Source organism: Poecilia reticulata, chromosome 16 (assembly GCF_904066995.2).
Source record: "Poecilia reticulata chromosome 16, P_reticulata-male-v2, whole genome shotgun sequence".
NCBI classification, from domain to species: Eukaryota; Metazoa; Chordata; class Actinopteri; order Cyprinodontiformes; family Poeciliidae; genus Poecilia; species Poecilia reticulata.
The window spans coordinates 10,528,215-10,553,396 of NC_088845.1; the positions used below are offsets into that span (position 1 = coordinate 10,528,215).

The following is a 25,182-nucleotide window of genomic DNA, read 5'->3' on the forward strand; positions in this document are numbered from 1 at the left end:
GTTCACCAGAGCATTTTGCCTAATGACCACAGCTGCATTTGGCGGATAAATTATGAAACTTTCAAATGTAAGAACAGGAGGCAGAAAGCTGCGGGAGGAACTAGTGCACTTCACAAAAAAGATGTCATCACAAGGAAAGATGTGGAAATATTGAAGCAACTGAGGCAATGTTCTGTAGTGACCCACAAAAAAAAGCACTGATCTCAGATACAAATGCAAATTGTGGGAGCTGAAAAGGTCTGCAAGTTGGGCAGGCCTTTTCAGGCACTTCTGACATGAAAAATGGGCTAAAATTCTGATTCAAGTAATACAGTTACAAAGGTAGAATTCCCTAGGCAATTCTACCAAAAGCATGTCAACCTTACCTTTCAATTTAAAGAATGCTGTTAAAATAATAATAATAATAATAATAATAATAATAATAATAATAATAATAATAATAATAATAATAACAACAATAAAACCACAAAAAAATTAAGGTATTTCTCAAATAAAAATAATGTTGGCAACTTTTGCTTAACTAAAACAGGTGATGTGAAGTTAGAACAGAAAAGCCTGGGTGTCTTTTCATACAATGTTACGTTAACATCTGGTTTTAGTGGTAATATGCAAAGGGAGAAAAATATAAACTACATGTAGAGTTCATAATGTCACTCGTCTAATTAGACACTTTTGCAGTTCAGCAAATGCTGAGCACAGCAGTTTTCAATGAGAAATAAACACATGCTGGTACTATTCTACTGTGTTTAAGCTTATACAGACGCTGCTGAAGCTCCTCATACACAACATGCTGCTAATTAGAGCCTACCTACATATCTTAATTAATAATGAAGAAATAAAAGCATGCAGATTAGAGTTGCTGTTGGCACATCTGTCCTTCAGAGGACTACACTTTACTCTACATACCTGATGACTGTTTGTTTCCTTTTTTCTGCTGAGCAGGTATGAAATCAGTATTTCTGCCTAAAATGAAACCAAACTCTGGTTTAAATGCCAGCTCGCAAATGCAAACATGTTTCCATCAGAGGAGTCGGGGGGTGGGGAGGGACATTAGCACAGTTTATAGCACATACAGTGGTGTGAGAAAGTATTTGGCCCCTTCCTGGTGTTCCATTTTTAAGTTTGTCACACCTCTGTGTTTGAGAGCATCAAGCACATTTAAATATTAGCCAGACACAAGTAAACATAAAATACAGTTTTCAGGTTTTCTGCAGGTTTTACCAACTCAAATTTAAGACCTTTTAAGATGAATTTTTGTACAGAATGAACACATCATTACATGGATAGGCACTGAGGTCCTTTGAATGTTGGTGTGGGGTCTTTCATGAACTCTTTCCTAGCTTATGTCATGTGTTGCTTTCATGATGTCAAGCTTTTGAGGATCTATTGGCGTACTTCACTTCACTTTGTGAGAAAGGTCCTATTTAAGTGATGTTTTGATTGAGAACATGTGTGGTAGTTATCAGGCCTGGATGTGGCTAGAGAGAGTGAAATCAGGTGTGATAATCTATAGGGAAGTTATATTTTAACAAGGGATTGGACAGAAACAATCACTTTTTCACATAGGGCCAGGTAGGTTTGGATTTTTCCTTCCTTAATAAGAAACACCTTCATTAAAAAAAACAAAAAAAAACCCAGGATTTTATGTTTAGCTGTGTTGTCTTTGAATAGTATTCTAATTAGTTTGATGTTCTGAAACACTAAAGCATGGAAAACATGCAAAACCCATAAAAAGCAAATCAGGAAGGAAGGGAAACAACTCCACACCACTGTATTTATAGGCATCTCAATGAATTAGAATATCATCTAAATGTATTTCTGTTGTACTTCAGTTCAACAAGTAAAAATGACTATATTGCAGGAGTCTCCCTACCAGTCATTCAGAGATACTATCCAGCAACTTTTAGACACATTCCTGTTTCTACAAACCCAAATCACATAATTAGGTCATTACCAGTCCTCTTCAGAACTCGATGCGGCGCTGAAGAGCCAAGTCAGCAGGGATGAGTTGGAGCAGGGATGCCTCTAAAAGTTGGAGTACCCTGTCTCTCAGGGAGTGGGGTTAGACATCCCTGTTTTGTAGAGTGTATTTTATATGCAGAGTGTAATATTTTTAGTGTTATTTTTGGTTAATTTTGATTATTTTGCTTTGCAGAAAATTAAAAGTTAAAACTACAATATTACATAAAAATCAATACAATATATCTTTTAATACAAAAATGTTAGCCTGCTAAAAGTAGGTCAACAGTTTGTAGCCTCAACATGTGGTTGAGGACTTATTTTGCATAACTTTTTGCATTAATACAACGCGGTGGCAGAGAGGTGGTCCTGCTAAGGTGCTAATGTAGCCTATGTAGCATTGGCTACATAGGCTACATGTAGCCTATGTAGCTAATGCTACATAGGCTACATAGTTATTCTGGTCATCTGCATTGTTGGTTCTGCCATCTCTTACCTTCCTCTTATAAACACTCCATAGATTCCCTATGAGGTTTAGGACAGGTCATTTTGCATCACCAGGTCATTCACTAAATTCTGCATTAGTGAATCTGTCCTTATTGTACAGTCTCTTATTTCTTTGTGACAATCTGTTTCCATTCTTCTATTCTACCAGTGTGGGAAGGTGCCATGTCCTACTGGGACACAAAATCAGGTTATTCGTCAAGCCTGTCAGCCTAGGGGCAAGCATAAAATGCTAACAAGTTTTCAGGTAGATTGAGTCATTGACTGTAGACTTTAGAAAATACAGTGGAAGGCTGTCGTATTATCCTTGCTCATGAACAAATTTGTACTGCACTTTTTCCCTCCACTATGTCCATTCTATTAATATATTTGGATACAGCATTCTGATCAGCAAACTCCTTTGACAGTGACCTTAAACTTTATTTTATTTTCACTTACTGAAATAATTTAATCTTCTGATATTTCCATTTATTGAGATGCACTTGTATTGATTTTCATTTACTGAAAAATACACACACAAAATCTATCTGATCCGTCCAGGGGAAAAGTTTGTCTTGGGTTTTAAGTGAGATGAGACAGTAAGAGTTAAATCCATTATGCTTCTGTGTTTAGTTGATGTATATATTTACCTGAAGCTATCCTGGCTCTGCTCATAGTTGGGGAGCCCTGAGGACGAGGCACACTCAGGTAGTTGGTCATTTGTTTTAACTGGAAAGACAGAAAATAACTCCATTTTACAAGAATATTTAACTCATAAACAGCTATGTCAGTATTGCACAAAGCTTACATAGAACAGCAATGAGAAAATAACATTCTGGCTCACTCAAGTTTCCAGGAAAATTAATCCCAGCTCACAGTGTTCAGTGCCTCACCATTGACTCAATCAGTATCTTTATTAAACAGAATTGAATTTGATGTTTTGCTTTATGGGAGCCTGCAGAAATCCTCCACAGTCCTCAGTGACTTCTAGCACATTTAATTTATCCTAAAAAGGAGTCAATTTCCTTTTGCAATTACAATCTGACGAAACGGAAGAAAATGTATGACTGCTCATCTGAAAGAATAAATTAGCACCTCTTTGAGTCAGAAAAAAATTAATTTGGTAAACTCAGAATTGACTCTAATTAAATCATAAATCATGCTTTTGGCTGCATCAGTTTAACTCTTCATGGCTGCTCTCACATGGAGTCTGTATACTTTCAGTAATGTTTAATTTTCTTTAAGCTCATTGACAGATAGCATTAGATGATTTATGAGATGAAGTTTTGCATACCTTCCAGTCCAGCTCCATCCTCCTCCTCTTTTTTAAGAATAAGTCATCAAATCCCTCCTCATCAGGATCAACCACCAGAGTATGCCTGTTGTAGGACTGCAACTGAGAAACAAAAGCATAAAAAGTTCATATGCAGTGACTGGTACGTTTGAAACTAGTTATATAGTCGCATTTTTGCGTAAACAAGTAATTGTGACGGCTACCCTCTGTCGTGTCTTCTGAAGGTTGGTCCTGAGGATTTGTCTGATTTCTTCCTCTCGACCTTTGGTCAGCTGTGGAAGAACTCTTTCTGAAGGTCGGGCAGAAGGAGGAGACTGGATCTTGGGCTGAATGTTCCTAATGGGGAAAAACAATCAGAGATGTTGTTTTCTTGTCTGGTGCAAAAATAGCTGGTCATCATGTTTGCGTTTGTTCGTCACGTTCGTAACCAACTGTGCAGAGATGATCAGTGCAGGACAAGAAGAAATCTACCTCATGTTCACTCATATTAAGGATGCAAAAAATGTATGTTAAGTCAAGACGAATAGGCTCAGTGTTTCACATTATTTAAAGTATTTGTTTTTAGCAATAAAATGTTTGTTTTCTTATTTCTAATATAAAAAGGCTTAAGAAGTAAAATGAAAAATCTGCAGAATGTAGCAATTTCTTTATCTGATTAATCCATTCCTAATTAGAATAATCGATAGAATAACTGATTTCAAAAATAATTGTGAGTTGCAGCCCTAAACCTTTGCTGAAGAATTTATCATACATTTCAGAGCTAATTTAAGTAAATACAGTCTGTAGTACTCACTGCATGGAAACTGTGGAAGGGAAGGAAGAGTTGAGCTTAGATCCCCCTCCGCTCTCCACCATCTGAATAGCGTTCTTCATCTCCAGTTTGTGGTAGAAGGCAATGAGATGTGGTTCTTTGGAACGATCGCCTGCGATCAATATCTTCTTCACATATTTCTTGTTAAAGCGGTTCAGCCTGAGAGGAGAAAGGCAGTGACGAATAAACAACTATACGGAAAAAAACATTGAGGTCATTCTTATCAGAGTTATCCTTCTTTAGGATGAAAGTACTGAAATCCTACCAAAATTTTAGATCCATAGTTTTTATGTTACCTCACATTCACTTTTAGTGAAGTACCTGTACAAACTTTTCCAAAATGTACATTTCCACATTCTGTATCACTTTTTGGGTCATTTCTAAAATCCAGTGGAAATGGTTTACTATAGATGTCAAGCAAAATTGTACCAAGATCATGTTTTTCCAGTCGTGATCCGTATCTCATCACAGCAGAGGGTTGGAATGTAAACAGACCAGCAGAGAGCTTTTTTATGTCGCAGCTCTTTCTTCATCACAACAAACCAAAGCAGCGCCCACCTTGTTGGCCCTAATAACCCATCTATGCAACTCCTAATAATAGGAGCAGTTAGTGGAAAGCAACAGAACTTTCAGGCTTTTCCTTTTGAAAATAATTTGGAAGGGAAATTTGTAAGCAAAAAGGGTCACATCACTCTCAGGTTTTTTAAATTACATACTAACTATAATAACAATATATATTCCAGGTACAGTCTTTGCTCCAGTTAAAATACATACTTGTTTTTCCAGTGGTGATGTCCATAGTGTCCACAGATATCCTCAATCCCAGTCAGCAGGTGGTCAAGGAACTGAAAACAGATGTAAAAAAAAAAAGAAAAGTGACCAGACTACCTCCACTTCATTAATAGGGATGATTTGTATGTGCTGCAAATGATTCTAAGCAAAGTTAAAAGTATAATCTGGAAACATTTGTCTTTTGCCATTTATTTGAGAGAAGGTGTTGTAAGTAACTTCACATTTTATTTAGGTGCTTCTTGCAGTTCTTGGATCAGCACTGTTGCCTTCACTAACAATACAAATGTCTGGGCACATCAGCTTTAACATCTGCAGTCAGCGGGCTTTAAAATAAAATCTATGAGAGGAAGTGAACAGCAGCAGCCGCTGCCAGGTGATTGATTGGAGCAGCTTTATTAACAGGAGTGAGGTTCCTGCTTACACAACCAGAGAAATGTAAGAACTGATTTGTTGTTTAGACTGTAGCTGACCCATAGATTGGCCCGGTGCTCTGACTAAGCCCGGAGATGACAGTTTGACAGCTGGTGTTGCTATAGTAACAAGTCATTAAGTAGAACCACTCTATACACTTCTACTTTGGCTGAGGAAAATGATAAATATACAGACTGGACCATGCTGTGGTGGTGAAGAGTCATCTGTAAAAGTGTTGCCACTCCACAACTAAGAGATCAATGCACTTTTATAATTCTAGTACCAAACTGGCTTTGTTTAGAACAATTACTCTACTTCGGAATATTTCCTCAAAAGTGTGGTTGAAGAATCAGACTGCATACTATGTTCAACGTACCACTGCAAAATACATCATACCGCCATGATAAACATGTCTGAAAAATATGCATCATGCTTGAACACATGCACTAGTAGCTCACATCATTTACTGTAAAAATAAGAGTAAATAAAGACTAGTCAGAAGTCTAGATGGCAGTCTGTTTAGATCCTTTTCCACACTGTGGGGTCTGTGCAACTCTCGCCTCCCTCTAATCTCTGCTGTTTTACACTGAAGGAGCCATTAGAACCGTCTGCTCGTCTTGCCTTGAGCAGTGGTGACTCATCACTGAGCCCCTAGTGAGTGTGTGTGTGTGTGTGTGAGTGTGCTGTGGGTGTCCAGACTTGTGCAGTTATGTTGCAACCTCGAAAACATTCAGTACTGAAGACTTAAACAAAAAGCTTAAACAAAGGGCTAAGCACAGAGATACTAATAATGGAACAGAATGAGGCAAGAAAATCAGTAATTGTTAAAAAAAAATTCTGAAATGGTTTTCAATGAACAGACATGGAGTACCGCTAGACAGCCACTGGGTGGAAGCAAGGCTCAACATTTGACTGAGTAAATTGCATCAGAGCTTCCTGAAAGAGCTGATGAATGTGTCAGTTTGTTCCATATATGGATGCATCTGAATGTGTACTTGAAAGTGGAAACGGAACATGCTCTAGTCATTCCAATGAAAAAAAACACTGAGAAGAGCTGGCTCTTCATAGGCCGTACCCGGGTATGGATCTCCTCATTAATGGAGCGCTTCGCCTCATTTTTCTTCTTCACTGCCAACAGCTCCACCAGGGGTTTAATGGTCATACCCTTAAAGGGGGTGAGAAAAACAAAGCATTATTCACGTGAAATCCCTCCTAATCTTTTGCAACGACAGAAATAGACTGTTATCATCAAGTGCTTTTGAATTGTGATAATGTTATCTCTTCAGTATTATCTGTTTTGGCATTAATGTAATGTATAACAAATTACTTTAATGCCTTTAATGTCACTTTGATGCCTTCCAATTTGTTAATCAGGGTACGGATAAATACAGTAGAAATGCAGAGAAATTGGATGGTGAATATAACCTATTGATTTTACATGGGTTGTACAATAAAAATGGGATTTTTTTCCAATCAGTGAGCAGCCTTTTCTTAAAAGGAAAAAAAACAACAAAAAAAAAACTTTGATGTGGAAGACTGGAAACTCTGAGGTCTCTGAGCAACCCTGGGTTCAGCACCAATGTAGCTACTGCTCATATAAAACACAGTGAATGATGTTGTACAAGTTGTATAAAAGGACTTCCAATAGCAAATGTAAAGATTTGTGAACAAGTAAATTATTATTAAGTTATTAAATTATTACTTTTCTCACTCACAAACAGCATAACATCATCTCTGGTAGTAATAGAAAGTGACTATTCATATAAAGAAGGAATGAGCATGTAAAGAAGTATACTAATGTTGGGCAACTTCCAGAGCACAAACGGAAGCCATGCCAATTCTAAATCTCATTAATATGGAGGAAAAGACGTGTCTGTCTGTGTGCCTGTGTTCCTGTCTGCAACTATAGGCTTGACTGTTTGCTTCTCTGACTTAAAGAGATTAAGTCAGATGTCTGCCTTAGTCCAACGGCATGAAGTGGATGACAACACATTGCAGCTTTTTCATAATAAGAGTCTACATCAAAACCTGTCATTTTATAATGATTACAAAAATCAGAGGAATGACCAGTAAGACAGAAAAGTGACTCAGACTCTATAACCCTGGGTTCAGCACCAATGTAGCTACTGTTTTGGCATTAATGTAATGTACTACTACTTCTGTAACTATTTAACCATTTAACCATTTTGCTTGCTGTATAAGCAAGCAAAATAGTTTATAAAAAAAAACACTAAATGGATAAGCTGATCAGCAAGGGCAAAGATTTAAAATATTACTGGTTTTAATCTGGGGGTGAGGGGAAACAGGTGAACCCAAAACTTTTAAGAAAATAAACACTTCAACTAATTCAAATAACGTCCCAAATTCTCACATCCTCATCCGTAAATATCACAGCATAAATAAAATGTCAGCAAATACACATTTAGCTGTGAGCTTCGGGTAGTGAGGACATGAGGCCACTGGTGCAGGGGAAAAATTCAAAGTAGATGAATAAATGCAAATGTGCTGTGCCAAAAGTTCTTTTGCAAACCAAAATGTTTGCTGATCACTGATGCAGGTGATGCAGCACGAGAAATAATTAAAAAGCGTAAATAAAAAAGCAGTTTGAACAGTTTCTTTAAAGTTAATGTGGGCTTATAGAAAATTTGCTTCAGTATATTCACCTGAACAAAGACGGTGAAGAAAATAATAGTGATGATGGCAGTCAGGAAGATCCTCTTGTGTTCCGAGTGCAGAATGAAGCCCAGGGAAAAAGCAATGGCACCTCGCAGTCCACCGTAGGCTATAATGAACTGATCTTTGGTGGTCAGCTTGACGATCCGGAACTTGTTAATTATAAACGTAAGACCCACCACGCCTGAAAAAATATGAAAAAAGAAGAGTCAAAATAATGTGCCATCATTTAGCTGACTTTATACACCCAATTCACATCAAAAAGCCTCCTTTCATGTTGGAAAAAGCTGCAAGGAAATCCTCATTGTTGACGTTTCTTTTTTAAGAAACAACAAAAAATAAAAATAGAGATTTGGAGCTGACCTATGATTCGTGCAACCAGACACAGGATGACAGTCGATGTGAGGAAGATCCAGTCCCAGTGGTGTTCTCCTTCCACTGTGGCCACACCCAGAAAGATGAAGATCAACGTCTCACTGACGCTGCTCCACATTTTGAGGAAGTACTTGATAGTGGTGTGGGACTTGTGCGATATATTAGCTTCTACGTAGGGTCGCATCACTGCTCCACATGCTATTAACCTGGAGAAAGAAAAAAGTGGAAATCTTGTGTCAGCAAAAGTAAAAAAAATGGGTGGAAGCATGTATATTGCAAAATGTTTTCTGACTCAGGCATTAAACGCTTTCTTTAAAAGAAGAGACTGCTGTCTGGAACAGTGCTGCAATTATACAAAGCTTGAATTTCACAAGACAGATTACTTTGAAATATATGTTCTCATCCTCATTTGGTAGCCACTTCTGCTTCTGCCCACATTCACGCAATGACTGAACATCAAAAATCTGAAGGCCAAAAGCAACGGCTGCATAAATATGCCACAAGCTGCTGCAGCTGTTCAAGATTTACTGCCATTCCTTCCTACTGGGAATATTGGTTTGACTTTCAAAGTTTTAGAGAAATGAAAAAAGGAAGTTGATTTATTTCTCTTTTTAAAAAAAGAGAAAAACAATATCATTACAGTTAGCATAAGACTGCTCCGAACAGAAAAAAGAAATTGTTGTCCTTAAAGCTAAAAATATATTATTCTTTTTGAGCGAGAGGGTGACATAGCATCTCAACAACTTCTGTCACCATCTTAAAACGGGTAACAAATCACTTCGTACCACAGGCGGTGATTAAATGCCACCTTGGAAAATGTGGAGGTGTTCATAAAACCAGCCATGATCTATGCAGAAATGGATAAACAGAAAAAACTATTTAAATATTGGGTAAAATACATAGCCTTATAAGAAGGCAAAGTATGACTGAAATACTATTGCTGTTGAAAGGCTGGCTATAGATCAGGACATTTCATCACTGTGCTAAGAATTATTAGAAATCCTTGAAGCATACCTACGACCCTTCACAGTGCATCTTTGTGTCTTGTTAGTTTGCAATTTTTAAATTAGTGATGCACCATAGTCTTAAATTCAAATGTTAAACAATTTAAAAACTTTTAATTTATCTATGCTGAAACCATAAAATCAAATTTAACTGTATTGATATTCTCTTAGTTCATTTATGATTTGAGTGGGTTCTAAATGTGATCCATATTACATTATGTTTTTAGATCCATTAACTGATGACTTAATTTGGATTTAACAGAAGTGCAAATAATTATAATTATATAAATAACTATATTTTTTGGATTTGTTGTTTTTCAGGTTCTATAGTTGTAGGTTTAAGTATTGTCAGCAATGTCCTCCAGTAACATAATTATTCAGTAATATTTTACATTTCCTGTCAACTTACCATCTTTTAATACAAAACCACGGTGGACCACCTCACTGCCTCGACCACCAGGCTTAGCAGGTTTTCTGGAGAAAACCCTGCTAATGTGACCACGGATCTTATTTTAATTTAATTTCTTTTGAAGACTAACAAACTAGACTACTGCTCGCAGGTAGCTCAACAACTTACACAGATAAAAAAATAATTCAGTAATAGAAATTAAATTTAACATATCTGGGTAAAAACCAATAATTCTTCACTGAACAGATCAAGTAGTAGTTTTTTTTAAAGCTCTCTTAAGAGAAATGTATAAACATCAGGTTAAAATACTGATAACTAAGATTAACAAGATTGAAGGTTCAAAGAAAGGCATACAGAAATGCATATTTAAATTAAAAAAACTTTTCTGACACACACACACAGGAAACATGGGTGAGGTTCAAAGCAGTACCGATGTGCGTTTTACGAAGTTGCATTAGCCCTGCGGGAGGGTTAAAAAAAAGAGAGAAAGACTACTTTGGCATGTCCCTCGTCCACAACTTACGACATGATGCCTGAAAGGTGGAACACCTCTGCCGACAGGTAGGCCATGTAGCTGTAGAGGAACACAAAAAGAGGCTCGATGACCCGAGTGTGGGAGGTGAAACGAGACGTGAAGGCAGCCAGGATCCCATAGAAAGCTCCAACCAGGACGCCGCCCAACGCCACAACGAGGAATGAGACGAGTCCCAGGATGGCATCCACAGCCGACACCGAACCAGAGTCCATAAACTCCTCAAAAAGATGGTAGAGTACCTAGAAGGGCAAAGGACAATGACATTGGGAGTAAATTGAGGAAAAGAATAAAAAAAAAAAAACAGCTGAGAAAACAAAAATCCAAGGAAAAGACATGAAAAACCACAACAAACACACAAAACATAAATTATATTAGTTGTACTATCAAAGTACATAAAATTGAACAAAAAAAAATATGTCCTCACAAATTCACAAAAAGTATATTACAACATAGAGCAACAGAATCAGCCACATAAGTCTCATGTAGTCATAGTTTGTATCGAGTTCATAAAAATACGCTTTAGTTTCCTATAAATGCTATCCACAAGCTACTAGCTTAGCATTTCACAATGTAAAAGTTCTTGCAGCAACAAACAAGTCTCTACGCGAGACTGTGCTGCCAAATCAGAGATAAATTTACCTGGAGACAATAGTGATGATGGAATGAAAGTAATGTACAGGAGGGATAAAACTGGATGAGCACAAGTCACAGTAAAGGTATTTATTGTACTAGTTGGTGTTAAAAATACCTGTCTGTGTTATATAAATGTGTGCTTTTAATTTTCTGCACTGGATTATAAGACGCACCTTCAATGAATGGCCTATTTTAAAACTTTTTTCATATGTAAGGCGCACCGTATTATGAGGCGCATAGAATAGATGCCTCAGTTTGAGTTGCCAATTTGTTCCGTACTCTAGTATTACACATCCACATTTGTAAAGAAGTGGTCCCCGAGTACTTTATCTAGCAGGCTGCTGCAGTCATTGTTTCACTCACGGTGTTGGTGTTGCGATATTGTGCCCAACTGCTTCTGGGTAACACAGACCAACCGGCACGCTGCCGCCACAGTCTCTGTCTCTCTTCCCCCACCCTTCCGCCCCCCTATCCCAGCATGCACCACGCACTTCTTCTTCTACGGGGAAAATGAAGTCGGCGGCTGCTTACCGTAGTTGCTAGACCTGTTGTGGGTCAATATTGGTCCATATATAAGGCGCACCGAATTATAAGGCGCACTGTCAGCTTTTGAGGAAATTGAAGGTTTTTAGGTGCGCCGTATAGAGCGGAAAATACGGAATGTTAAGTTATTGATGATATGAATTGATTTTGTTCCACAGTGTTTTCAGTTGTCAAAAGTTAGCCAAACCATTGTCATTGAATAAACTATTATCCCCATTGTCAAGATTAATTGTGCAGGGTTTTCTGCTTTCACCCTTAACTGAAAATGTTAATGCTTTGTATGTTCATTTGTTGATGTGCATCTAACCAATCTCTTTATTCTAACTATGACCACTTACCACAGTTACAGCATCGTTCAGCAGCGATTCGCCGAACACCAGGATGTGCAACAGCTCGTTTATGTGAATCTCTTCAAAAACAGCGAGCACAGCAACAGGATCCACAGCAGAGATGATGGAGCCAAACAGCAGACAAGGCAGAATCCCAATGGTGCTTAGATCGATGTCACTGTACTGGTCTTGTGCGATCTGACAAACAGCATAGATGAGACCTCCGACAAAAAAGGCGTTCCATAAAGTTCCCACAACAGCAAACATCAGGATTGTGCCAATGTTTTCCACAAATGGTCGGATAGGCAAGAAGTACCCAGCATCCAGGATGATGGGGGGCAGGAGGCAGAGGAAAAAAATTCGGTCGCTTAGGACTGGTGGGACCTCATCTCGAGCTAGCTTGAGGATTCCTCCGACTAGCAGGCCGACAGATATTAGCAGGCAGCTCTCTGGCACAACATTTGATAGACGAGGAATCAGATGGAAACCTGACGTAGAAAGGAAAAGAGTAAATAATGATTTAAAATCTGTTTGTGGTCATTTCTGACATATTTGTGGAGTCAGGAGAAAATAGGAAAGACTCAGGCTATAAAGGCCACAGCAAATAAATATTGTAATAAAAATTCAAATGCTTACAACGCTTGTAAGAGCTGGACAAGAACTGGTTGTTTCACATAACCTAAATTAGCGACTCTTAATAGTTGACAAGAACCCACATTTTTTTCTTCAAAATGACCTGGAAGCCTTTCATTTATTTCTGTTACTTTGTTTAAATAAATTTTACAACAAAAAATAAGCTGTAAAATAAAGTATGGAATATTACATACATTTTGACTTCGTTAGATTTAGCTGCAGACTGTAAAACATATATTAGAAAATGCTAATGTTCTGCGATGAAAATGTTCCATGGACATACAACGAAAAGGGCAACATGCCAGTGCTTGCTTTCTGTTTACTAGTTTCACTGTTTACCTGACGGAACAAATTCTCTGCATGTAAAGTCGTAAACAGTGAACTATAAATGTGCTGAAAAGATTACGATGACATATGCAACCTTGAAGGTCAAAAGCATGTCAACTAAAAACTAACATACCACGAGAGAGATTCATAAAACTGACAGACATGTCCAGCTGCATTTCAAATATATTAGCTGAGCACTCATTAGAAAAAAACCTGAGAGAAATAATAAAAAATAAATAAATCCTAAAACCTGTTTGCCTTTTTGAATTACGACATAATACACTTTTGAAGTTCCTGCTAATTGAAATTATTATTTTTTTCCTCCGGCAGAGAGGGCTTGCTTCACAGCACAAGCATGTCTGAAGTCTCCAGGCAGCTCAAGCCACCACAAGCAGAAAGTCTGATCTACTAAGTGAGAAAAGTTTTTCCCATTGAAAGTTTATCCTTTATATTTAGACAATGGTGATCCACGCAGAGTTGGTTTCACATGAAGCCCAACACACCAAAAGTGTGTGTTAGTCTGGTCTGTCTGACCAGCAACATATAAAAAGGTGACAAGTGAGGTCCAGCGAGTCGGCCGGCTATATTTACTATACACTGCTGCCACACAGGTATGTGTCAAGCTGAATGCTTGACACAAAACAAATGTCACTGTAACAAATGTCTCTGGAAAGATGACGATGAGAGAAAAAATGGAAACAAAAGTATGTGCAAAGCAAAACATTAGAACAAGCTCACAAGTGACAACACTTTCATCAGAAACTGATTGCATAGCAAAATACCACATGTATCTAGCATTTAGAAAAAAAAATAGAACCTGAATTACAACAAGGAATTCAAAAGTTATGAAAAATAGGCTTTGATTAAGCTCGTCTTTACAAAGTATGTCTGCACAAAACTCGCACTCCAGTTTCTTATACTGTTTATAGCAAAAACATTAGTTCACATTATCCAATACTCACAAAAGCTCTTTTGCTTTATGTCTTTTTATGCATGTCAGCACTTGAAAGATATTTGGTCTGGAAATAAATCTGCTGAATTACATCAATAATTGAAAAAAGATGTGTAGGAGAAACTCCCAATCAATAAACCACTTAATTTATTACAAAATGTTTTGGTCACTGAACTTTGTCAGGTACACCCCGGGCACGCTTACATGGACATAAGTAATTGGAATAAACGGTATAACAGAATAAAAATGTGTCATGTAAACGCCCCCAGTTGGAATATTCTGATTGAATTCAGCTCAAACGGAGTGAAATTGTAATCCAAATGAGAGGGTAAATGCCAGTCGATAATCCGAATGGCATGCATGCTAACACTTTTTCTGATTGTGTTATTCTGATTGTGGTAAACTGACCTTGGCTGCACATGTTTGTGAAGGGAAAGGCAGCAGTTGGAGGCGGCACAGAACTTTGTTCACTTATTCCTGTCCTCTCAATCTATAAAGCAGGAAGCCCAGTAGCATGTGCTGCTTAGTCTGTAGTTTAATTAGGCAGTGGAGCTAGATCTCAACTGTTATTAGAACCTGGCGTGTGTCCATTCTGGCCACTCAGAATGCACAAAACGAACACACTACTGCATTTGTTTTAATGTTCAGAACAGACTGAAGAAAAAAATACTTCTGTGTTTTTTAAGGGACATTTTTTTACAACTCTTCACATGTGAGGGCTTCCTTTCTGAATAAATTCTAGTTAATATAAATGCACTTCATTATCGGATTAATTAATATTGGGCCCATTTAAACAATATATTTGGATTATTTGATACAAATACATTTTGATCTGATCAAATAATTTTGCACATGTAAACATAGATACAGTTTTACAGCCCTAAGCATTGATATAAAAAGTACCTACTTTGTAATTAATAATGCCAAAGCCATTAAATATACAGATTTATATAGAGTTTCTTTAGGGAAGGCACATAGTTTAAATATCCAATTCAATTATATTTTCTCCCTTACTTCTTAAAATAAATTAAATCAATACAAAACAACAGGCATCATATTCAGTTTAGTACTATAGGACAGGATGCCCAAGTCTAGTTCTCAACATCTACTGTCCTGCAACTTTTAGATGCATCCCTGCACCAACCCAGGGAATCAAGTAGTTGATTTCCCCGAGCTCTGCAAAGGCCTGGTAATGAAAAAAAATTGGGTGCAATATTGCATCTCAGCAGTACTAAAACGACAACTAGAATTTTGTTAGACTGCTATAATGTGACTGTGTGCTTCAGTGATTCTGTCTTGTGTACCTCTGCTGTGCACCTGCCCATGCAGTACTCAGACCTTCAAACTGCTTCAGATTGACAACAGACACCCTGTGACTCACGTGAACCTAAACAGGATTAAGTGGGTGGAGAAAATGAATGGATGGATTAGTGGATGGATGTGTCTTGACAGGATGTCAGAAATATCCAACAGAAATTCCTCAGATATACAAGACATCTGTGGAAGTATTAAATGCTTTGACAGTTTGATGACAGCACTGCTGGAGAAGTAGGCATTATATTTTATGGTCTAATGTGCTTCATTTCTCTTAAGATGTCTACAACAAAGCACTTTTCTGCATCTTAAATCTTTGTTTAAAAAAAATACACCTCAAGAAACTATAGAAAGTCTATAAACAGGAAGGGTGACATTGCTATCCTGTAATATCTTTCAGTCTTTAAAATATGTTTAGTGAGCTACATTTAATTTCTATGTTTTTTTATTCTGAGACTATGTAGAGAGAAGCATTAAACTGATCACTGAGGACTAAAAGACGAATTAGCACCTTCATGGTCACTACATCACAACTACCATAGAGTCTGCTATGTAATTAGTAAGTCATGCCCAACTGTGACAGAGGCATCGGTGTGAGAGATGCTGTATATTAGTTCAGTTTGGGGACATGGGATCACACAGTAAAAAGCCCAAAAAGCTCTAATTAGTTCTCAGACAAACAGAAACAATGACGACGATCATGCCTCAGAAATCTTGCGAATGTAGGTGTTTTGCTTTATGAAACCATCCGACAATTTCAGTTTGTTCCCAATTTCTAAGTACATTTAAAGGCATATATGTTGCCCCTTTAAGCCCAAAAAAAAAAAGCAATAAAGCATACCAGAACAAAAAGGAAAACAGTCTGCTAGGGAAAAAAAAGCTTAACATCTGAAAGTAAGACCTCAAGCTGACATTTTTCAGTGCTGTTTCTGAGCAGACACAGAGCAAGTATGTACAAGACTTAAAAGGCCCAAATAAAAAAAGAGAGAAAATATTTTTGTTAGTGTTCTACTTTAATTCTAAGAGAACCACAATTTTTAATATTTATTAAGCAATTGGCCTCAATTATTTCCTCAATAATTTGCAGCCAGTATGATCTGCTCTTTTAAATGCACAACTATGCACACACTTTAAGTAGTGCCCGGAGGGAGCAATTCAGGCCCTCAGTTTAACAAATTCAAAACACTCTGACACACCTGACTTAGCATATCACCTTAACATGTAGAGTGAAACCTGGTCAAGCCACACCAATCAAAAAAGTCAATGGAATCACAGATTCCAAGTCAAGAATATTCATTTCAATGGAGTCAAGCTCAGTTGTCAAAGCGACACATATCAGAATCTCAATGGTGGCGTGGGAAACAACACAGTGGTATTATTAGAGTAGTCACAGTCCTATGACCCCTTGTGTAAAGCCAGTGAGTGTCTTTGAATATTGCCATATTCCATACCAGCCCACAATGGACTGGTATGGAATATGGCAATAAAACAAGAGCTACATTGTGATTGATAAGCCCGCCATGTGAATATCAGTATCTCTGCAGAGGCAGGAATAGAGGTCACAAATGCATAGGAATATTACTATACCTTGACTCCTGTGGAAAGAAAATATCAGAAACATATTGCTAAAATATCCCACTGAATTCTGCTAGAAAAAAGAAACTGCTAAAATGCTAAAGTACACAGTCCTCAAGGAAAGCAATAGTCACGGCTAGCTGGTATAATGTATTGCTGCTCATGCCTCAAGGAGTCGTGTTCAATACCGGATCAAAGAGGGAAACTCTAAATTATTTTATATGTCAAGAGTGACTAAAGGGGACAAGGCTGTGCGTACAGTTCAATCGAGAAGAGTCAAAAAAGACATTTCAGGATGATTACTGATCCTTCTACATGTAAGGACTCTCAAGACATCCTGCAAGGCTTGTTGAATATGTGGAAACATCCAACTCTGGCTAAGTGATGACATTTCATACTGTTTTAAAAATTCCTCCTGAAGGACCTAAATTATGACTCTCATGGCTCTTTCAGTTTAGAGAAGATTAGATAGCGAACAGGCGGGAATAACAGTAATAGTAGCAATGTCAGTGTGGTTAAGAGGTATGTGCAATTTCTTTTAAACGTATTTTCGTCCCCTAAACTTTTCACAAGGTACAACCCCAAGCTTTAAATTGGTTTTTGGGTATGTGACAAACCAATATAAAATATTGCATAATCCTAAAGTAAAATGAAAGAGACAAGCAAGTTTTAAAATGTTTGACAAGTATAAATCTAAAGAGTGTGGTGCACAGTTTTAGTAAGCACCCTTCCCTTTGATATCTCACTTGGAAAACTGCCCACTGCAAACAGTTGTTTTCAAAAGTAACCAAAATATTAAAGAGAGTAATTGATCTCAGGACAAATACAGCTATTCTGTATATTAATCAAAGTGGAAGTCAATGGTATGGTAATTGAGGGGCAGAAACAATCCACAACTCAGGAGAAAAAATCGGTCAACAGGTAAACTTGCAGCTGTGAACTCCACAAGTTAATAGAAAAGTGGCAGAAAAAAGCTACTTTTGAGCTGATGGGATGGATGGAGCTGAATTAAAGCTTGAGCTTCGGTCAAAGGTTCACCTTCAAGCAGAACACATACAACCAGAGCTACAATGGTAGAGTTTAAAATAATAATACATGCAAATGCACAATGCATTTTACAGATGTTTTCATATAACAATTATGCAGTAATTTGTGTTGGAATGTCACATAAAACATAAACATAAAATTTGTAGTATATGACCGAATGAGGAAATAGTTCAAGTCATTTTGTAAAGACTCTGAATGTTCTTGAAGTAAACATTGTAAAATTCCTTTTTTTTAAATTTTGCATTGACAAATACCAACTTCAGGTCATTTCTTATGGCTGCTTAACAGCAACACTACTGTCTGTGTCCTGTGCTTTATTCCCTCATGAGAACCTTTATGGTGCCAGATAATATAAAACCAGCTAAGGGTGGCAGTTCTTTCATTTCTGTAAGTGTACAGAGTGTCGACATAGCCTGATACTTGCCACACATCATAATTTCCAAAGCCAGGAACATTGTCCTGTTGCCAGGTGACTAGCTGGGCACCGTTGGCAACTGCATTAGTTTCAATGAGCAAGCACAAAAGAGAGAGACAAAAAAACACATTTAAAAACACTTTTTGTTGAAGAGTGTGACTGATGGGACATTTGTTTAATTATGGTTATAAAAACAGTGACATTTAATTAGCTGACCAGCTCTCAAACACCACTGTGTAACAGACTGGATTTCGCATAAAGGTCATGAAACACGTTTACCTCGAAGTGATGGAGGTCTTGTTCGTGACCACAGTGGTGTGGTACAGATAAGCAGCTCTGAGTCATCATTTCATTGTTTAATGTTGTCTATTGTGCACAACCAGTTATGCAGGACTGCCATTGGTTTGAATTATTTATTAAGGCCTGATGCGGGGATGGCTCAACAAAACCCCTGGTGAGATGTATGAACATAGCAGTGCCATCTTCTACTGACGATTTCTCACAAGATGGCTTCTGTTACATGGTAATGGATGCAACGCTACCATGTGAATAACGCTGGACGATTCATCTTACAATTTACTTAACATCGTTTATTATATCACCTTTCTCAGAAAAGTTAAAAGAGGGCAATATAATAGTTTTATAACTAATGAATACAAAGCATTCATTTTCAATCTATGAGTGTGATCATTTAAACAAAAGAAAAACCCATACATCTATCTTCAGACACTAATGTATGGACTATTGACAGGTATCAGAAAGTGTGAAAGCACAACAGGATCCTAGAAGAGATAGTTTCTGTGACACTTGTTGCATTTCTTCTCGTAAGAGACATACTTTAGAAAAACGAACATGCAATCTTTGTGAAACTAAGCTCAAATCATTGAAGCACGATAGCAAGCTCAAGTTCCCCCTTTTGTTCCACATATTGTGACAGCAGATCTTAACACTCTTCACTACAAAGTAGTGCGACTGCTTTTGAGCTCGCTAGAAAAAAAGTTTTACCAAGACTCAAGGTGTTTTAGACAGAGGATATGTTGCAACATGTTAGGGCAAGTGTTGATTGCTAGGTTAACCACAAGCTATATTAGAATTCTGAGAGGTACAAAAAGGAAGATATAAGAAGCATCCAGTACAGATAAGAAAACAGATTTTATTGTGGTAGCAAAGTTAAGCCACAGTACTTTCTAGTGCCATTCTCAATATTAACTTTTGATGAAAAGTTGGACACTAAAGACCCATTAATCTTGGACAGCAATTACAATGTACCAGGCTTAAACACCTGTACAAACGAGCATCTACTGAGCTTATTATGTGAATTACTTCTCAGTTCAACTCTCCTAAAAATGGTTGTAAGTAACATCATGGAGAAGCACTGTCATGCTAAAGAGGGAATGACAGAAAGGGCATTACCTTCGTTAAAGAACCAGAGGCCAATTTCAAGGTATCAGAAATGCTATAATGCAAAGTCAAATTTATTTTAAGTTATTGCTAATGTATAAAACATTTTCATAACAACTGAATTTGACAGTTACTTGACTGTGTAGTAAAATGTAACTATGTGCCTGAAAATACATAATAGCCATTTTAATGATTGACTTAAGTCTTTCACCCCAGAAATGTTGCACAAATACAGTGGTACTTAAGAATAGGAGAAAGTCAATAACCTTCTTTGTCAGTAAACCTGGAAGTCTTCTTGTCCAACTCTTAACCTAAATAACATAGTAAAGATAAGAAAAGCACTGTTTGTGACATTGCCTCAAACTTAAGCTTTGCTTTCTAATGCAATACTATGACTTTTTCTTCCATATAAGCATTATAGATGAGGACAGTTTTAAAGTTCAGGTTACTGATGAGTTTCCACACTTCTCCACAACAACTAACGCATAAATTAATCCAGTAGCTAAAGGTTTTAAATGAGTGACAAATTAGTTAAAGCAACACTTCCTTGTTTTGTCTTCTAGGTTCTGGGTATGCCTCTTTAGGAAGCAACCTCGTCTGAGCAACATGTTTCTAACAACTTCAGCATTCCTAACATAGTATTGACAAAGATAAAATCAGGACTTGAAAGGGTCCTGTGCAACACATACAGAGAATATAGTCCTCAAAGCAGTTGATCTGGTATCTATTCCTGACCATGGGCCTTTTACTGGAGGCCTCCCCTGTCCACTCTGCACTTCAAGTAACTGATAAATAAAGGCCACCAACATCATAAAAAAAATGAGATTACTCATCAGAATACAGTAAGTGTGATTTTTAACAACTGTTAAACAAGCTGCAGGTATAGAAGATAAATATGTACTCTCTCTTCTGCTTGGATACCAAATGCTCAGTACACATTGCACAACTACGTAGCGCGACCTGTCAGGCTATAATCATTTCAAACCCCGGATCCCAAATGCCTTCTGAGAATTCATGAATAGATCAGTGGCCCATCTAAACCTCCTCTTAAGGTCAAGGACTTTTTTTTCTGTGGCCACTTTCATTCTCTGTGTCCATGTCTGTTACAGTTTTTAGTCTTTAAGAAAACACCACAAAAATATTTTTTAAAAATCCCTGAAAAGTAATAAATATGTGATATGTTTTTTTGTCTAGACAGACAAAAAAACCCACTTAATGTTAATTTCTTCATTATTAGGTATTGAGCAGCAGTTAAAATAGCAAGATCACTAATAATATTACACTTAAAAATAAGATTTCTGTAACACCCATTTGATGTCATGGTGGTAGTATTCAGCAAGCATAATTTTTTTGTAGCTAATAACATTTGCAGCATATTTAACCACAGGAAACGTCTCATAGTATTCTTATATTGTTTTATGACTCTTTACAAATCATGCTGACTAACTATGAATTACATTAAACAAATATCACTATAACATTAATCAATAATAAAGGGTTTTAATGTTAGAATTTTAAGAAAATACAAAAATTTCACTAATCACACATAAATTGAAGAAAAACGTCTTCTATTATAACTTTTTTTAACTGATGCTCTTTACGGTGTTCTCTCCCACGTGAGAAAAACATGTTTTGGGTTGCAGCCAAACTCCAGCTACAGCAGAAACTAAGCTCATGTATCAGCTATTGAATGAAACTGTATGCTTTCATTGATTTTTACACTGAAGCGACACAGTCTTTCTGAGAATAGTTGGTCAATTCTGAATCATACAAGAAGTGTGAACCCAACTGGACCAGGCTAACCTGTTACAACAACCTCGCCAAAGGTAGGGGGATGCAGGACACAAAGCTTCACAAGTATCAAGGTAATTCACACGGGTGTGTCCCAATGTCTACTCCTATATCTCTGGTGGCTGTTACCAAACTGAAACACAGAAGTTCACCAGGACAATCAGTCCCAGATGCACATTTGATAAGACACCAACCTATTTTAGGAATCACTGGCTGTAAAGTCGTGTCTATTTACGGTGGCCGACAGGTGCAAATGCGCAGCAACAGAGAAAACATGCAAACAAACAAAAAAGACACGCGCACAAATGAAATGCAGCAAACAAAAAAATAGACGCAAACAAAAACAAATAAAATGCAGCAAACAAAAAGAGACGCAAACAAAAAAAGAATACAACTACAAATGAAATGCAGCAAATAAAAAAAGAGAGACGCAAACAAATGAAATGCAGCAAACAAAAGAAAAGATGCAAACAAAAAGTGCTGAAAACCGGAAGTGCTCCAGATCAGTAGAGGGAGTCGAACAAAAAACAGCTGTGTCCAAATTTAGGGTCTGCCTCCTTTAAATGGGTGTTCAGAAAGACAGCAATGGCGGCAAAATTATTTTTGCTGTATTACACTTAAAATTACACAAAATGATTTTTACAATGTTTTTAGGCGAGAACGTAGATGTATAGATCTGAAATATCTGCTCGGTTCATCAATAAATCACTTAATTACAATATTGCTCCGAAGTTTTCGGAGATGTCTGCTCCCGCTGCATTAACAGCCAGCTCCCCTCGCCTGGCCGGGCGCTCCAGGTTCGGTACACCAAGAGAGAACCCATGTCTCCCGGAAAATTGTTTTAAAAACTCTCGATAGTTTTCCCCTATGAGTGGAGGTGAAACACAGATATTAAGCCAGGTAACAGCTGTAAAAATTTTTGGTTCACTAAAGTATTTAATTTATTCCTGAGCAAATGGGTTTGACTGATTAAAGCTAAACCTTGCTGCATTTCATTTGTTTGTCTCTCTTTTTTTGTTTGCTGCATTTCATTTGTGGTTGTATTCTTTTTTGTTAGCGTCTCTTTTTTTGTTTGCTGCATTTTATTTGATTTTTGTTTGCGTCTATTTTTATGTTTGCTGCATTTCATTTGTGCGCGTGTCTTTTTTTTGTTTGCATATTTTCTTTGTTGCTGCGCATTTGCACCTGTCGGCCACCGTAATTTAGCTTCTTGCTGTTATGTATTACAATCACAACACGAATCAGGGACAACCTAATTTATTTTCCTGTTTACAGATAAATATAGAAATACAGATAAATGTTCCCTCTGAATTTAGAGGACTATTTTATGACAACAAAGTAAACTACACTGCAAAATTTAACCTTTGTGCTGTGCATTGATTGAACATTGCTAAATTGAATGTGTTTTTCTGCAGCCTAATTACGACACAAAGAAAGATTTCTTTCCTTAACGTAAGATCTTACTAAAATAATAAGGGTTCCAAGTGAACTGAAATTTCAGAGTTTCTATAAGCTTATGAAATAGTCATGTAGAATGTATTTCAACAGGCCTTTTCAGATAATAGTTCTGTAATAAGTATATAATAATGGATACTCAATTTTGCATCATTCACATTTCACAAGGCAATCAGGCGGAAGTCACAGGGCTTTCAGAACATGCAACTAGGAACACAGAACCAAGAGAAGTGTACAATTTGGTCACTAACATAGAGTCCATAAAGTATGTAATTTAATTTATTAATGTGGATCATTTTTATGGTTTTTTAAGGTTTGAAGTTGTCAAACACAAGGATTTTAAGACACTACAGAAACCTTTAGACACAAGCAAAGTTCATCCTCATCAAGTTGTCTGCACCAGAACCTGCTCAGGGTTTTTCTCACTGCATTATAAGCATGGTGGCCCACCTGGCTTCACTTCACTTCACTTCACAATTTTGATAGCATTTTCTGGTGTTTGCCTTTTTAAGACTCTATTTTTGGTGTTTAAGTATTATCAATAACATCTTCCAACAATATAAAATGACCTCCTCATATTTACCCATTTTCTGTCACCTTGTAACATTTTTATTGCAAAAACAAAGCCTGGATAAAGCCTTGATGCTCTTCTTGCACCCATGCTTCGTTGTGCTGCTGCTGTATTTGAATTGTACTCTATCACTATGTCACACTCGTTCCATTTTATCTCCTGGTTGTTAGGTATGGTAGATGTGGAAAATGACATCCCCATTTCATGTCAACATCTTCAGCAGACAGTGAGGTGCAAAAAACACTTTTGGGATGAAAGCCATGTGTGCAACCACTCGAGCCACTTAATCAGCAATTAAAATTATTATCTGAAAGTGATACTATACTTCAGCCTTTTCACTAAATGTATGCGCTATTTGGTACTTAACCATAGTAGCATTTTGTGCATCGATTGGAAGTAGACAAAAGATGGCTTAAAGAAAAGGTACAGCAGAAGAATAGCATCTTGAAGTTATGTCATGCCTAATCTATCAAAGACCTGACACATGGGTTATCATCCCTCAGTTAATCATCGACTTGATAAGTTTTCTGCAAAAAAGTCCTGCCAGAAGACTGAAAGCTACAGTGCCTAAAAACAGAGAGAAATGCATGATGTACCAGTAACAAAGCTTTAGAGATAAATGACCTAAGAACCTGATTACAGAAAGTCTTCGAATAGGAACAAGAAAAACTGCCAAAATAGACTCTTATAGCAGCAACATTTAAGTCACCCACCAAACATCCTCCGAACCACCGCCTCAAGACCAATTACTTTCTGCTTGTCTGTTGTTTATTATTTTATCAATTGTTGATTAATTCATTTACTTTCCATAAGCTGCCGTTTTTCTTTTTACATCCTTGAGTTGTGTCCTGCAAGAAATCTACTGGAGTCAGGTGGCCCCTCTCTGCTTCTCCTCTCCCCTGAGACACTGGGCTCCTTGCCCAGACACTGAGGCAGCATCCTTCTTGCCTACAAGCTGCTGCTCAATCAGGCTCCTGATGTAACAGTCAAGTGACAGGCTGCTAGCTCTCAGAAAAAAAAAACAAGGAAACAAGAAAAGCTGAGGACAATGCAGTGTTTTGACAGAAGCACACCACAAGAAGGAACAGAAAGTCAGAGGGAATCGCTGAAGATAGAGAAGGGTTCAAAGAGAAAGAAAACAAATGAGATCAACAGAAAAAAATGCTTTGGTGGACACCCCAACTGCTCACAAAAACTGAATGAACTCCTGAAATGGGTCAACTCGGGAAAGCCTTTTGTTTTTAAAATAATTCTTGCATAAATACCGCAAGACTCTGTCTTACCACAAAGCATCATGTGTTGGCCATGTTTGGAAAACTTGCAAAATATATAAGTTACTTTCCTACATGTAGACTTGTCGGTTAAACTGCTTAGTCATCACTGTAGGAGGCAGCTTTAAAAGATCCTCACTGCATTAGGTGAACCGATCTAAGGAGCAACCTGCCTGCCT

General features: G+C 37.3%; 1 protein-coding gene across 2 annotated transcripts in view; it reads right to left on the reverse strand.

The window, feature by feature from the left end:
- Positions 1-25,182, reverse strand: part of slc9a1a (solute carrier family 9 member A1a) — a 34,011-nt gene that overhangs the window by 6,468 nt on the left and 2,361 nt on the right. Inside the window, exons 2-12 of one of the 2 annotated variants that reach the window (XM_008431075.3) lie at positions 12,261-12,739; positions 10,735-10,985; positions 8,787-9,004; positions 8,414-8,607; positions 6,826-6,915; positions 5,322-5,392; positions 4,530-4,706; positions 3,940-4,072; positions 3,737-3,838; positions 3,093-3,171; positions 907-963 (exon numbers count right to left, since the gene is read on the reverse strand). In XM_008431075.3, the coding sequence (XP_008429297.1) occupies positions 907-963; positions 3,093-3,171; positions 3,737-3,838; positions 3,940-4,072; positions 4,530-4,706; positions 5,322-5,392; positions 6,826-6,915; positions 8,414-8,607; positions 8,787-9,004; positions 10,735-10,985; positions 12,261-12,739 (1,851 nt within the window). The remainder of the gene's footprint in view (positions 1-906; positions 964-3,092; positions 3,172-3,736; positions 3,839-3,939; positions 4,073-4,529; positions 4,707-5,321; positions 5,393-6,825; positions 6,916-8,413; positions 8,608-8,786; positions 9,005-10,734; positions 10,986-12,260; positions 12,740-25,182) is intronic. The other variant, XM_017309657.2, reaches the window with a different exon arrangement.